At 49.5% G+C, this 16480-nt stretch overlaps 1 protein-coding gene across 1 annotated transcript in view; it reads right to left on the reverse strand.

Annotated features, from left to right (window-relative positions):
- The window catches only part of CACNA2D4 (calcium voltage-gated channel auxiliary subunit alpha2delta 4), a 128700-nt gene that overhangs the window by 46615 nt on the left and 65605 nt on the right, over nt 1-16480 (reverse strand). The window contains exons 21-24 of the mRNA XM_077953269.1: nt 15996-16089; nt 8299-8394; nt 6172-6299; nt 2536-2616 (exon numbers count right to left, since the gene is read on the reverse strand). Of these exons, the coding sequence (XP_077809395.1) occupies nt 2536-2616; nt 6172-6299; nt 8299-8394; nt 15996-16089 (399 nt within the window). The remainder of the gene's footprint in view (nt 1-2535; nt 2617-6171; nt 6300-8298; nt 8395-15995; nt 16090-16480) is intronic.

Below are 16480 nucleotides of genomic sequence, written 5' to 3' on the forward strand. Positions count from 1 at the left end.
AACCACCTGCTTAGGGATGAACACGATCTCTACCGGTCTGCTGCCCTTCTGTGTGAGCCGGTGGCGTGAGACATGGCAGTGACGTGCAGCCCGCCGCTGCCCCCGTGGCTGGGCTGAGTGCCCGTCTCCTAACTTCCCCTCGAGCTCGGCGCACAATCGTCACTATACAGCCCCCACCACAGACACCACACTCAGCAGGCCTGGCGCTCACACACTCACAGTGCCAGCCGTTTCCAGGGACAGCAAACGAACCACCCACCCCTCCTTCAGCGACAGGCTCCAGCTGGCCCCAGGATCAGGGAGGCTGAGCCACAGGCCAGAGAGAGGAAGTGACAGAAAGAGACCAAAAGAAAAATTGTAATTGAAGTATCAGGTCTCCAGCACCCCATTTCTTTTCCTCTGGCATTCATGCACCCCAGAGTATAAGAGCGATTGTCTGCAGTGTGTTAAACTGGAGGCACTGGGACACTGTTTCTATGGCAACCCCTCTCGGCTCTTATTCAGCTCTGAGTTAAAAATGCTATCAAATAATTGGAGAGTGCAGGAAAGCACAGCCAGCAGCCTGACCTCCTGTCCACTGTCTTTCCTAGACCTCCAGGTGTACAGGAGCTGAGAAGGGCCCCATCACGTGGGAGCAGCACAGGCCCTGGCTTGGCTGGGAGCACGGAACAGTCTGAAGGGAGACGATTTCAGGGTCAAAGTTTGGCCTGGAAATCGGGTCTGGGTTTAGTGTGCCCTGGGCCCAGGGAAGCACGGCAACTGGGAGGGCACAAATCCCTTCCAAGTGCTGTGGGTGGCTGCATTGCAGACAACCAGTGACACGGGGGTTTCTACCCGAGACGATTCGGCAATGTCAGACGGAGCCGTTCTCCCCCCATCGCTTATCCCAGAGCGGCACACAGCCCAGGACCCCAACTCGGGGCGGCCCTGGTGCCCTCTCTGAGGCTGGAAGACAGAGCCCAGCCGGCTCCTTCCATCCCCTTTGCCCTGACCCTGTCTGCTCTGTCCCCATCCTGCTGCGAGAGTCCTCACCTGCCCAGGGCCTCAGTTACAAGGCAGGTGCCTGACAGCTGCGTTCATGGAGCCAGTGCGGCCAAGCTTGAGTGCCTGTTGGATCACCCAACGTTTCAGAACACAGCTGGGTTCCAGATACTGAAGCTGAAACAAGGCTAAGGAGGGCTTCATTGCAGGGGCCTGATCTTTCTCAGACAGTTAGGCAGAGACACCAAGGACTCTGCGGCACTAAGAAACTGAAAGCCAGGAGAAGTTTGTGAGGGTCACAGTTGCTCTCATCACATAAGCCATGGCGAACTGCAGCACAGGGCAGTGAACCTGGGTTCCAACAAGAGGCGGTCTGTGTTCAAATCCCAGCCTCATTCATTATTAGCTGTGGGGCTTTGGGCAAGTAATTTTTCTGGGTCTCCGTTTCCTCAGCTGTAAAATAGAGCCCAAACCATCCCCTTCACTGGGTCACCCCAAGGACTGCATGGGAGGCAGTTTCCACAGTGGCACGTGCTGAACATACACACTGAGCTCATGCCTTAGGGGTTCGAGTCACAGTCCCACTTCCCTCTTAAGCAGGATCCGAGACCCCAGGGCAATAGGAGATGGAGCACTCAAGCAGATGACACAGGAATCAGCTCCATTGTTTTCTATGTAAAGAGGCATGACCTCTTGGTGGAATAACACTGTGGGGAAGAGACAGGTCTGGACTGGATTATGGCATCCGATCCCCGCTAGCTGGGTTGCTTTGAGCCAAACGTTCTGAGCCTATGGTCCTCATTTATAAAACAGGCGCTGACAACGATACCTACACTCTAAAATATTTGTAAAGGTTAAATAAGTTAATATTGCGAAAGAGCTTTCTCAAGCTTTAATGTTTAGGCAAATCAGTAGGAACCTCAGTGAAGTGCACTCTGGTTGAATAGGCATGGGCTGGAACCTGAGACTGTGTGTTTCTAACAGAGGCCCGGGCAATTTCAGGGCTGCTGGGCTTCATCTTTTCAATAGCAAAGCTTTCAAGAAGTTACCACTCTGTAAACAGTAAATATTAGCTTTATGATGATGACGATGATTGATTAGCTTTATGATGGTGACGATGATTGATAAAAGGCCTAGAATAAAACAGCTCTGCCCGCCAGCCTTCCTTTCAGCTATGGAATGCCTCGGTAATGCTCTATTAACCCGCAGGAAGTGTTTCTCAAGAGAAGCTTGCATAGAGTAAATATATTGTATGGAAGGGGGAGTGGGTGGGGGTGGCGGGTGGCTGAGCGGCAGTCTCCGTCCTGGGTGGCCGTGCAGATCTCCTAGCCTCTCTGGGCTTCATTTTGCTCACGTCATGGATACTTTTACATCTAAAGTGTTATCGTTTTACAAAAGAAATGGCTTAGGAAGAGTGCACTTCCGCCCATCCCACATTCCACCGGCAGGACTGTGGCCCTGGCCACATGTGCGGGGCCTCCCGCTGTGATCTATCCCTTGCTCTTGACACAGACCCCAGCTTCCCGGCCTCAGCGCCTCAAGGGCAGCTCCTACCTGCAGCAATGGCTGTCTTCTTGTCCACGGTCACCGCCACAGCTGTGCTTGCCGTCACCACCGTGGGTGCACCCGTACTTTCTGGGGAAACAAAGACAGCGCGGTCACTGGGGAAGAGCCGCGGTTGGGGCAGGTGGAGCTACCACTTTCTCGGAATAGGAGACGGGAATAAAGGCAGGCGAAGACATCCTTGGAAGAAATGAGGTGAGGGTGGGGACAGGGGTCGTGTTTGGAGAAGCAGCTGCTGTGATGGTGGTGACCCCAACACGGGTCTTGGACAGACACACACACGGCCTCTGGCCACCAGAACAGTGCAGGGCCGCAGTGTCCCTACGACACCGGGGTTTCTGTCTGTCTGTCGGCTGCAGCATGCATCTTGCCCACAACACCCATGTCGTGCCCAGTGATCCCTTCCAGTGGAAGGAAGGACAGGCTGCATTTCAGCACTGGGTGGTGGGTGATCCTGGATTGCTCTCTGTGAGTCTGCATGAGTCAGAGAGGACGCCGACAGTCAGTCCCATTCAGGAAGCCGGATGCCACAGCTGAGCCACTGTGCGGCCCTGGGCAGCGAGGCGACGGACCCTCCACGCACAGCCGCTCTCTGGGTCTTTCACTTGCTTCACAGCTGTTGCTTCACTTCTGGGACTCTCTGCAGTGACTCAAGGCAAGCCCCGAGGCTCCTGAAGGCCACAGGGCTTGCCTTGCATTGCTCTCTCCACTTCTTCTGGAACAATCAGGCCACCATAGGTGCACAGTTTAGAGGGCAGTTTCATCTCCACATTGAAGCAGAGCTTTCTGGCTGTGACTGGGGCTGGCTACTTCTTCATTCTCATCAGTCCCTGGCCCCGGACTGGAGTTTCAAAGCACTCTTGCCCGCAGGTCAGATGCAGATTAAACTTCTGAGAAAGGGGCAAACATTTTCTGATGTGCTATCGTATTTTGTTAGAATGTCTTGATGTCAAATGTTGCACGAAGCAACGGGACTCTTGTGCGGCAATTATTACAACAGTGTCAGTTGTCCTGGGACTTCACCACCAGCTTCTCACATCTGCCACGTGGCCAAGATCACGCATCACACCTGCGGTCATCAGGCATCTCAAGAAACCTAAAACTGCAGTCTGATTCCAGGAACTTCCAATACGTAAGGTTGTCCTTGATTCTAGAAATTTGCCCATGATGTCGAAAGGCCCACAATTCCCCACCTTGCGTCTAGAGACATCTCGGAGGTAGTGATGTGGCAGCCCTGACAGCATTCTCTGGGTCCCACTGCCCATTTTCTGGGACAGACCTTCTATTGCGTTTGTAGCCCAGCCAGCAGAGGCTTGTAGGAAACGCTCATGTGAGGATGTGGAGACCTTAACGATGCAGTCTCTGGGGACATCAGGGATTTCAGTGCCTGGCTCACCGTGGCTACCCGGCCCAGCACCTGATGGGAATGATCAGGGCGCTAAGTGCAGGAGGGGGCAGGGCCCGGAGAGAGGTGGGCTGTGGGCATGTTGCTGAGGCTCTGCTGTGTGCGGACAGGTTTCTAGGCCACTGACTGCACCGTGCAGCTCCATGTGGGCAGGACTTAGCCCACCAGGCCCTGGCAAAAGGCAGCCATGTCAGCCTAGAGAGACGGGCGCTTCCCCTCACCCTGGAGGCAGCTGCTCCTCTTTTCCCCATTGACACGCAGTTGTTTTCCTTCTCTTGGGGTGGAAGGGAGTGTGCAGAGGTGGCCACGTGTCTAAGCGTGTGCGTGCGCTGAGCGGGTGAGCGGGCTGTGGAGAGGAAGTGGGCCCCGCCTCCCTCCTCACCAGGCCCCCTTTTTGGGCTCCAGCTTCCCTCTTTTCTCCTCGTGGCTCAGCTTCTCACCCACCCACCCTCCCACCTCATCACCACATAAAGCTCCCCCAGCAGCCAGCAGGCTCAGTCCTGGTGGATGCGGGCAGGAGGGGACCTGTCATCAGGGCCCAGGGCCTCACTATAGAACCTCTCCAGGGGCCTGTGGGTGCCCTCCCTGGGGAGCCCACTGTGCTGCTATCGACGGCGTGGCCATAGAGGAGGAGCTGCCTCTTTCAGCCTTGGGGTGGACGGTGTGGGAAGGGGTCTCCCCTTTGCTTCCAGAGCCTTCCTGCTGGACTTGAGCTGGCAATAAAAACTCCCCCTCCCTCTTTCCTTACCTTCAGTGTGGTAACGGGGCCTGGGCTTTGATTAGGGCAGTGCTTGGCTCTGTGGCTCCCTTGCTGTGTGACCCTGGGCAAGTCACAGAACCTCTCTGAGCCTCAAGTTCTCCTTGTATAAGTTGAGGGATAATGACAGCACGTATCTCATGGGGTTGTATAGATTAAATGAAACACACGTGGAAAAATGTTTTGCGAAGCATAGTAGTTATTGGCACGTGTGTGGAGGGAACGGGCACAGACAGGAGGGAGAGCATAGCACCAGGTGAGGAAGGCGGAATTCCGGAGGGGGCAGGGGTGGAGCTCCTCCCTGCTGTTTGCCTTCCCTGTCCTTGTTCCAGGAGGACCCCTGGGATCCTGGGGCTCCCCAGCCATCAGCTCCAGGGCGTGTCTCCATCATGACGCTTGAGGATGGTCTTGGCAAAGTGGTGGTGGAAGGCCTCTGCCGGAAGGACACACTAAAGGGGAAGTTCTGAGTGACCCCAGCCCTGGCTCTCCTTTCGGAAGTCTCCACCCTCCTGCATCCCCTCCCGGGGCTCACCCCACCTGCCTGTGCACACTCTCTAGGCCCCTGGATCCATGTGCTGGAATGCGATCATCCGCCCCGGCACTCACCTGGTGGAGGGCTGGCTGTGCCATGCACTCTGGGACCCCCTGGACAAGCCCCCAAAGCTCCCTGGGCCACAGTTGCTTCGAGTATAAATCAGGAGCACCAGGCTATGCAGACACTGAAGCCTCTTCAGGTCTAAACATTTGGCGATTTTTCTGGTGCTCTGTTAGAGTCACTTAATTTTTCCTATTTTGGTTATTTTCCAGAATGGGGGCTGGGGCTGGCTGGCAGTTGGGTGCCCATCAACTCTGAGAGTCTTCCTGGCCCCTGGCCTTGCAGGGATTTTGCGACTGCCTCATACCCCACCCTCCCTGCCACCTGCCCCGCACAGCCTCTCTCTTGAGCTGAGAGGGGCTTATGGAGCAGACTGGGAGCTCCCTGAGGCTGGTTCTGGGTGGTCCTGAGTAACTGGGGACTGGCTGCTTTCTTTCTGTTTGGGAAGAGCAGGGCAGCCCCAGTGACTTGGTGAGTGCTGCAGCCCCTAATGAAACCACCCTTCTGGGTGGTTTATGAAACTTTCACAGACAGGCAGGATAAATAGAAGAATCTTAGAGATCGACTCTTCTGATCTCATATTTGGAATCAGGGCTAGAATCCCATGCTGGATTTTTAAATGCCAACTTTGATGGCTGGCTAGGAAATAAAATGATCAGGCCTTCAGCGCGGGACCTGTGGTGTGGGAAGGCGCAGTGAGCTTTCTTAAGTCACTAATGCATGGCACGAGGGAAGGCAGGAGGGGAACCCTGGTGGTCTGGACATTCTATTCCATATCTCGTTCCCATTTCCCACTAAGAGCACAGCAGGAGGAGAGATGAGACTGGCCTGAGGCTGGCCCAGCCCCAGGAGCACAGGGCCGTGGGTTACCTGGTCCTTCTGCCCAGCGGAGGTTGAAGACGAAGCTGCCAGCAGGATGCTCTGAGGCCTGGCGGTACCACAGTGGGAAGCTGTCCAGGGTGAACACACTGGCCTCGTCTTCAGGCGTCAGGAACTTCCTGCAAGGAGGAAGATGTGGTACCTCTCCCCAAATCTGTGAACACAGTCATCTCCTCTTTCCTTTTCTCATACGAGGTCATCTTGGCTGGGCTAGGAGAGTGATTGTAGCCCCTAAATTAGTACTGCCCCAGACAATGTTTCCCAGCAATTCTCGCCTTTTCCAGAAACAAAATGATGTTGCATCTGACTAGCAGCTAGAAGAGGTATAGGGTCTGCATAATGAGGAAATACTTTCCATTTTTATGTAAACTCTTCTGCCTGCAGCGTTTCTTTTGGATGGAGCTTAATTTCTTCTTGTCTGGCTCACTGGCACGTCTGAGGGAGGAAGCTGCAGAGTCAGCTCTATCACTGCACTAATAGGAGGGCATCAACCCCCCAAACGGTTCCTTCAAGAGGATTGCCTCTAGGCTTTTGCATGCATTATGAGTTTCCTTTTTTCGAGCAGCTTTACCTTGCTAATTATGGTTTTGCATTCCCTGAACACACAGCAGCCCACAGAAGGGAGTGTTTGGCCAGAAGCAGAGTGGGAGGCAGGGAGAAGCGGGGTGGGGGTGGGGAGCAGACACACTGCTGTGGATAATCCACAAGGTGGATAACTGAGATTTGGTTCTGAGAGTGACGGGCTCACATGTACCAGAAGCAACCTGCCTTGTGACACAGTTCCTGGGCTGCCATTCACCTCAAGTCTGGGTGAAGGGAGCCCCCGGGAGTGCTCGCAGGAGGCAAAGGCACTGGGAAGGTCTGTCTGCCTCGAATCTCCTGCTTCCAGTCTTAGAAGCCCCTGAGAGGCAGCGAGGGAAGGGTCAGGGAGGCAGTGGTGCTCTTCTCTCCACCTCCGCAGGGAGGGGTGGGGGGAGGAGGGGAGGGAGGAGGGAGGGAAAGGGAAGAGCAACTTAATTTGTTTTCCTAGAAAGCCTCAGCTTTGCTTAGCAAGTGTGGATTTGTCACAGAGTCCTGGAAGAAGCTCAAAGATGGCGCTCCGTGGCTGGGTGTGCTTAGCGAGAGGAGCAGCTGGCGGGTGGGAGGCGAGGAGAGTAGGGTCAGTTCGGCTCAGGGGCCCTGGGCTTCTCTCCAGGTGCGTGAAGGTCCTCACCTGTTGGAGTCTCCTGGGTTGTGAAGCGGCAGGTGGCACTGCTCGCCCCCTGACCCCTCCTCTGGGCTCCCATCCTCCTTTGAGCACCCGGGTGGGCCAGCCCCGGATTCCCCCAGAACCCAGCCTTGGCTTAGAGCAGGGTTTCTCAGCCTGGGCACCAGTGACATTTTGTGCAGGCGATGGCTGCGGGGGCTGCCCTGGCCTCGTAGGATGTTTAGCGGCATCCCTGACCTCCACCCACTAGATGGCAGTAGGACGCTCTCTGCCTCCCACAGTGTGACAAGCAAAAGTGTCTCCAGACATCGCTGAATGTCACAAAATCACCCCCCGTTGAACATTCCTGGTGTGGAGGCCTCAGCCTTCCATGGCCTACAGGGAGTTGGGCCTGGATTCCTACCAGGTAGAGTAAGAAACCACAACTCCCCCACACCAAGGTGGGAGTGGGTGGTTCACGAAGGCTCTGTGGGGTGAGCGCTCCACCTACCGCCGGGCCCCAGCAGCACCTCCTCTCCCCTTAGGAGTGGGGAAAAGAGACACAGCCGGAAGATTCAGCCTGTCACACAGAGACCAGCCCAGAGAGGAAAGCAATTCCGGCTTTCTCCCTTAGAGATTCCTATGGTGGATTCTCCGACCAACCCTCAACTTCAAAGTCTGTCTCCCTGACCGGTCCAGCCTCCATCCTCTCCTGGGGACACCACCACCAGGAGGTGTGAGCCTTTGGGGAAGGGCTGCTTCTCCCACCACCCCAATCTGTCAATCCCAGTCCTTCTGCCCTGCTGGGCTCCCAGGGTCCAGCAGGCTGGAGACCCCGTGCCAGTCCACCCACAGCCCAGGAACACACCGTGGGACTCTGCCCCTCTCTGCCCTGCAGGGATTGCCCTCCTGGGGTGGCCGGCCCAACCCACCTGTCGGAGACCTTCTCGGAGCCCACGAACAAGCTGCTTCTCAGGAGTCCAGCCCGGGTGCCCAGGAAGGCCATGTCCACCACCTGCTCAGACTCTCTGTGTGGCAGACAGAGTAGGAGTGGTCACCACGGGGCTGTGGCAATAGCTTGGGGGAGACCTGCAGGGGTTTGGAGGCCTCTCCTTGCTCCTGCCCAGCCTGGCTCAGGGGAGACTTTCCAGGAAGGCTGGGTTCCCGGGAAAGGGGCCGGGACATGCACCCTGCTGGCATCCATGGTGCACATCAGGTTTCAGGCCCGGCTTCCGGGCAGCATCTGCCTGTGCAGTGGAGCCCTGGGCCTCTGCCTCTCTGCCCTGGCAGTCTAGCTCCTAATTTGTTCTCCTGGCTTTTGGGGAGTTAGATCTAGAAGATGGAACTTGGAAGGGAGATTCTGTCCTAGGATCTAAGGAACAGTGACTTCTCATGCCCAGCACAAACCTGGCACCTCCTGGTCTTATAGCCCTCCACATACTTCCCTTATTACCGAAATGTGAAGGGAGGGGGAGCAGGCACTGTCCACACCCACCCAGGAGAAGTCCCAGTGGACCTCATAACCTTGCTGTTGAGACTTGAAAGAAGACAGACCCAGGAGCTTGTTGGTGTCACAAACCTCCCTCCCAGTTTCAAAGTCACAATACTTTGGCCAGGGTGGGAAGTCATCATTTTTAACCCAGGTGATGTTCTTGTCTTTGGCACAGTCGACTGGAGGCTATTACCTAGCTCCTCTCCATGCCCAAGGGTGTGTGCTATAGTGAGCATACAAAGTAGGCAATCCTGAAGCACTGCCAGGCTCAGAGGCTGGACTGCGGGGGTCTCCCTCATGGATAGACCCTGCAGTGTCTATGGTCTGGAAAATCACTGAGGGAAAGGGTCTCCCCCACCCACTCTGATGCTGTAGCCAGGGGGCTTGTACAGGGTGTGCACGGGGTCACAGGACTCCAGCCTCATAGAGCCCTGCAGCAGACCTCTGAGTCAGACTCTTTGGGAACAGGTCCTAAGCTCCTGGTTATCCCTAAAGCTTCCTGATTCAATTCTCTGTTCAAAAGCAGAGAGAATGGGCTGATGGGTCTCACTACCCAGAACCTGGCTTCAACAATCACCAGCCCGAGCCTGGTCTCAATTCAGCCACTGCCTCTTCCAACCCCTCAGCTAGATTATTTTGAAGCAAATCCCAGATATTTCATGGGTAAATATTTTAATTTATACAATCAAAATATAAATAATTAAAAAAAAACTTTGATGCCATTATTACACCTTAAAAAACCTGATGATTCATTAATATCATCAGATAATCCAGTCGCCTCATGAATTATTTTTAAGTTTGGCTGAATCAGAATCTGCCTAAGGTTCATGCATGGCAACTGGTACCTCTTATTTGTCTGTCTTTCTTTGTCTTTATTGAGATATCATTCAAATACCATCCAATTCACCCACCTAAAAGTGTGTGATTCAGTAGTTTTTAATGTATTCACAGAGTTGTGCGACCATCAGCACTGTGAATTTTAGAACATTTTCATCACCCCAGAAAGAAACCCCATAACCATTAGCAGTCATCTTTGGCCTCTTTTAACCTGATTCCCTTTCTCTCTCCACTTCTCTTTTCCTTGCAATTGATTTGTGGAACAAACAGAGCGACAAAGGGCTCTTGCCTGTGGGGATTCTCCGGTTCTGGCCTTGGCGGATTGCCACCCTGGGGTGCTCTTCAGACTGCTCTGTGTCCCCTGCGTTTCCTGTCAACTGGCTGCGAGACCTCAGGGCCTGACTGGGTTCGGGTTTGTGTTTTTACCAGGCTGTTCTTCACAAGAGGCATGCACTCTCTGATTGATTAGGGCATGAAAAATACATGTATTCTTTTGTTTCCTATTTTATTTTTACCTGAAATACTCGTATAAGGAAAAACTTCTCCTCATCAATATTTAGTTATCCTGGAGTACAATTTTTATAGAAGAGGCAGGATAAATAATTTATTCTTTGTGTTTCTTTGTTAGGTTTTAGAATAATGAGTTGTTTTCCTAACAATCTTCCAAAGATGGCCAATGAGGTTTTTTTCCAGTATCATTATGAACCCAAGGATTTTAACATATTTCATATGCTTTAATCCATTGCAGTTATTATTACTATTTTTAATTAAAGACAGGATCTCACTATGTTGCCAGGCTGGCCTTGAACTCCTGGGCTCAAACGATCCTCTTGCCTTAACCTCCCATGAGGCTGGAATTACAGCCGTGCCTCCACAGCCAGCTCCTGCTGTGATTATAATTACTTCATCCACCTTTGGCCAGTGAGGGCCTCCTCCGGCTGGCTCTGGGGTTCCTTGGGCACAATATCATTTGTCTTTGGTAACTTCTTGCTTCCTCGTATGACAAGATGTTCCACGTTCATTGCGTATATTTCCTGCCCCTGTCCTGGAATCAGACTTTTCTTCTAGGAGCATGGGCTCATTTTAATGAGGACTAACATTGAAAGTCCAAAGTCTAGGGCTGGGCCACTCACTGCGGCGGGCCCTTTCACGGGAGAGAGCTAGGATATCCATTAAATTTCTTTAAGAGAAACTACATCGTGAGTTCAAATTGATATTTCGAATTCACATTTAGCATTCCATCTAATCTTAACCTCTTTGATTTTTGAAATTTGTATATCTCTTTTCTCTTTTGCTGAAGATCTTGGTTCTTAACGACATTAATATAATACGATTTGCTCTCTGTATTCAGAATAACAATGCCAATACTATTTCTAGCAATGTGATTACTGAGCACTGCTTAACATTTTATTTATTTAGTGTTTACAATTCTAAAGCCCCTTGAAAGAATTCCCATATGTTCGATTATTTAATGAACTTGATATATGGCCAGGTTTATTTGTTTCATTAGCTTTCAATTACTACAGGTTACTTTTTAAAATTTAATTTTGTTTTATGATTCGATAAAGCATTTACATGGGTCCAAAGTCAATATGGAGAAGGCCTATTCAGGGGAGTCTGTCTCTGCATCCATCTCCTTGTTCCTTTAGTCTTCCTGAAGATAACCTGACTTTTGGTTCCTTGTGCCACTGAAAAGTATGTGTGTGTATGTGTACATACGTGTATGCATGTACATTTATATGTACATTTCTGACAGTAATTATGAAAATATATTTGTATTTCCTCTTTCTAGATAAACAGCGGAGATATCATTCATACTTTTTCCATTACTGAAGATTATTTCATAGTGGCAGTACATAGAGCTACTCTAGTTTTTCACAGCTGCATAGAGTTCCATTATGTGGATCCACCATGATTCATTTAACGAGGCTCCCACTGATGAAAGTTTGGGTTGTTTCCAATCTTTTACTGTTATTAAAGGTGCAGTAATGAGCAGCTCACAGGTACATTTATTTTTCATATTTTTGCCAGTGTATCTTTGGGATGAGGTTCCTAGAAGTGAGGTTGCTGGATCAAAATGTAAATGTACATGAAATTGTGCTAGATGTCATCAAACTCCCCTTGACAGGGTTTGAACCATTTCATATCCCACCCACAATCTACGAGTGCCTGATTCCCCACAGTACTGCCAGCAGTGTGCGCTGACAAGCTCAGGTGGTTCTCAATCTGACAGGCGAGAAGTCCAATCTGGGTACAGTTGTCATTTGCATTTAAGATTAAATGTTAGGTTGAGCATTCTTTTTTCTTTATATTTAAGGACTATTTGAATTTTTCTTCTAGGGACTATTTGCATTTTTCCTCTGAACTGTTCACATTTCTTGACTACTTTCCCTCTAAGATAGCTGGTCTTTTACGTCTCAATTTTTGAAGCCCCTTATCATGAATACATAATATATAGAGTAATCCTTCATCTATTTTATAAGTTGCAAACACCTTTCCAGTTCGTAATTTCTCTTTTTATCTTGCTCGTGTTTTTATTTCTGCCATAGAAACATTTTTTTTCTTTTCTTTTTTTTTTTTTTTTTTTTAAAGATGAGATTGACCGGGCTCATGCCTGTAATCCCAGCACTTTGGGAGGCTAAGGTGGGAGGATCACAAGGTCAGGAGATTGAGACAATCTTGGCTAACACGGTGAAACCCCGTCTCTCTAAAAATACAAAAAATTAGCCGGGCATGGTGGCAGGTACCTGTAGTCCCAGCTACTCGAGAGGCTGAGGCAGGAGAATGGCGTGAACCCAGGAGGCGGAGCTTGCAGTGAGCCGAGATCGTGCCATTGCACTCCAGCCTGGGCGACAGAGCGAGACTCCGTCTCAAAGAAAAAAAAAAAAAAAAAATATATATATATATATATATATATATATATATATAAAAATATATATATATATATATAAATATATAAGGTCTTGCTGTGTTGCCCAGGCAGGAGTGTGGTGATGTGACCATGCCTCACTGCAGCCTCCACCTCCTGGGCTCAAGCGATCCTCCCACCTCAGCCTCCTGAGTAGCTGGGACTACAGGTGTGCACCACCACGCCTGGCTAAGTTATTATTTTTATTTTAGAGATGGGGTATTGTCATTTTTCCCAGGCTGGTCTTGAACTTTTAGGCTCAAGTGATCCTCCCACCTCAGCCTCCTGAGTAGCTGGGACTGCAGGCACGAGCCACCGCACCCGACTACAGAAACACTTTTGACGTTGCTGAATTTACCCATCATTCCTTTATTGCTTCTGAATTTTGAGTCATTGTTGGGAAAGGTTTTCCCCACTCCTAGCTTTTAGAGCAATTGGCTCATGTTTTCCTTTAGTATTTATATGGTTTCGTTTTTTACATTTGAATCTCTGAGTCATTTGGACTTCGTCCAGGTGTATGGTGTGAGAAAAGAACACAATTTTATCATTCTCCATATGGCTCTCAAACCGGTTATTTAAAAATCCATCTTTCCTTCATTGATTTGACAGGATATCTCTGTCATAGACTAAATTTTCACATGCGTTTAGATGAGTTTCCGGATTTCCTTTTCTGTTCCCATGGTCTGCCTGCCTTTTCATGTGCCAATACCACACTTTATAAATCTCAGAGGCTTTGTCATGTGTTTTAATATCTTGGTAGGCCCAACCTCCCTTCATTGCTTTTTTTGGTGTGTGTGTGTGTGTGTGTGTTTTAGAGATTTCCTGGTTATTCTTGCTTGTTCTTCCAAATGAACTTGATAATCAGTTTATCTAGATGCAGAAAAAGACTGATGGTGTTTTCATTGGGGTTGCATTTAACTTATACGTTAACTTAGGGAGGATTAATATCTTTATGACGTTGAAGTCTCCTATCCAAAAACACTGTCTTTCCATGTGTTCCAGCCTCTACTTTTGTGTTTTCAGGAGTGTTTCGTAATTTTCCTTATATAGGTTTTTGAACAGTTCTTATAGTTTATGTCATATGTTCTTGTAGTCTTATAACTTTATCATGTATTATTTCTTGCCTTTTAAAATAAGCCTTCTCATATCTTCTTTTTTTGTGTGTGTAGATAAAGGCTATTAATTTTTGAATGCTGATATTATAACCCATTACTTTACTGAATTCTCTCATTGGGTATAGTAATTTTCTTATTAATTCTTCTGGGGTTTCCAAATATATAATTATGTCATCTTTAAACAGAGACAATTTTACTTCTTTCTTTCCAATTCTAATTGCCTCTGCATATTTTCTCTTGTCTAATGCCTTCTGACCTTGTTAAACAGCAGTGGGGAAGTAGGCCTGCTTGTCTCATTCCTGCCTTTAGTGAGAGAGCCTCTAGCCCCATTAAGATGTTACTTGCATGCTTAGGTCAATTTTAATTTTATTGAGTGGCTTTAACAAACAAGAATGGTATGACTGGGGGTGGTAGCTCATGCCTGTAATCCCAGCACTTTGGGAGGCTGAGGTGGGAGGGTTGTTTGAGGCCAGGAGTTCAAGACCAGCCTGAGCAACATAGTGAGATCCCATCTCTATAAAATTTTTTTAAATGAATGCATATTAATATTTAATGTCTTTTCTTTATCTATGGAGATGGTTATGTATTTTTTTCTCCTTAACTGTATGCTCTTTTTTTTTTTTTTTTTTTGAGAGGGAGTCTCACTCTGTCGCCTGGGCTGGAGTGCAGTGGCCGGATCTCGGCTCACTGCAAGCTCCACCTCCTGGGTTTACACCATTCTCCTGCCTCAGCCTCCCAAGTAGCTGGGACTACAGGCGCCCGCCACCTCGCCGAGCTAGTTTTTTATATTTTTCAGTAGAGACGGGGTTTCACCGTGTTAGCCAGGATGGTCTCGATCTCCTGACCTCGTGATCTGCCTGTCTCGGCCTCCCAAAGTGCTGGGATTACAGCCTTGAGCCACCGCGCCCGGCCAACTGTATGCTATTTTATATTAACTCCCTAGGAAGTCTCTTCTGATGCATGCTCTGGTTAAGAATATTTCCTTCTCAATGTTTCTCCACATTGAAAATCATCTGTGACTAATCTGTGAGGTTGGAAAGATGAAGATGGTGCCCCTCTCCAAACCTAGTGCTGCAGCCCTCTGTAGAAGGCACAACAGTGCAGGGTTTAAGAGTCTGGGCATGGGAGTGAGGCTGCCTGCTGTTGATTCCAGCTCTGCCACTTTCAAGGCACATGACCTCAGGCAACTTGCTTAATCTCACTATGCTTTGGTTTCCTCATCTGTCATATGGCAGTAATGAGAGCTCCTGTGTGAGACGACTGCAGTGAGGATCAAATGGGTTATATACACTAAGCACTCAGAACAGTGCCTAGCCCACTAGATTCTTTTTCTTTCTTTATTCTAGTTTAATTTTGTATAGGTCATATATTCATATGGTTCAAAATTACACCAACACGTTAGGGTGAAAAGTGTCCCTTCCATCCCTGTTTCAGTTACCCATTTTCTAACCAGAAACAGCTAATGAGGAATGTTTCCTGATTAGCCTTGTGTAGATAGTGTATAGATCATAAATGTTATCTATATAATCCACACAAATACTATGGCGCCCCCTTTTTACAGAAAAGGTAGCGTACTATACTATGTGGAGTGGTAGCATTCCACATCTTGCTTTTTTCAGTAAGAGACTGTCCCTATAAAATTCTGTAGGGGTTTTCTTTAATAATAAGGATAGCACTAAAAAACTAATATTTAATTTTCTAGTATCTAATTATGTCCTTAAATTTATTGACTGTCTAGGGGAGGTTTGACATCTTCACAATGTTGAATCCTCCTATTCAGAGCAAGGTATGGCCCACTGTGACGTTAACCTCATTAATACCTTACCCTTCCCCCCAGCACTCATGGGCACACACACGCCCTACACTCACACTCACATGCCACTCATCTTCCTTCTACCAGGCCACTAAACACGATAGTACCAGGAAAAGACCAGCAAAGGGAGCAAGGACTTCTAAGGGGTTGGGAAAACCAAGGTCAAGTTCATTGGTGCCGTGACCTTACCTGCTGGAAACCTATTGGAACTGCTCTTTGGCCAGGGGCACTTTGGCCAATGAAGTCTCATGACTGGAGTCCAACCCAGAGAAAGGGGCTGTCCAAATGGGACTATCTTGGAGTGGGGATTTAGTCCTGTGCCCAGGGGGACCTGCACTTGTTCTTAGGCCACAGGACATGGGTGCTCTCTGAAACCACCAGCCAGGTGGTGAGAGGGGCCCTGACTCAGCCAAGGGAATTCTGGGGGCCGGTTGGGGCCTGGGACCCTGGGAACCTGGACCTACTCGGAGATGTTGAGGGCGAGTGCTGTCCAGTAGGCTTCCATGGGGGCTGTCACCACTGCGTCAAACAGCACCTCCCGGACCAGCTCCTCGTCACCTGGGTGCAAAACATCAAGGGACAAGGTCACATGCTTCCTCCATGCTTATGAACACAACTCACCCACCCAAAGTTCAGGGAAGAAGATGTGCTTCATGTACGTGTCTGTGGGACATGTAAAACTATCTCTGTGAGTGTGAGGGAGCCACCTCACCTCTGTCTGTCTTCACTTTCTCAACTCCAAAATATATGTCAGTACAACAGCTTGATATCTGAGGCTCTTTCCAATTGTAACATCTGATGAACTTAGGAGACCCTCAGTGACCTCAGGTTGGATCTTCAGTCTCCCTCATCTCAGCTCCTCCTCCTCTGCTCCTTAATCATCCAGATATCTTGGCCTTTGGTCAGTTCCATGAATTTATTTTTGCTGTTGTTGTTGAGATGGAGTCTC

This window comes from Macaca mulatta, chromosome 11 (genome assembly GCF_049350105.2).
Source record: "Macaca mulatta isolate MMU2019108-1 chromosome 11, T2T-MMU8v2.0, whole genome shotgun sequence".
NCBI classification, from domain to species: domain Eukaryota; kingdom Metazoa; phylum Chordata; class Mammalia; order Primates; family Cercopithecidae; genus Macaca; species Macaca mulatta.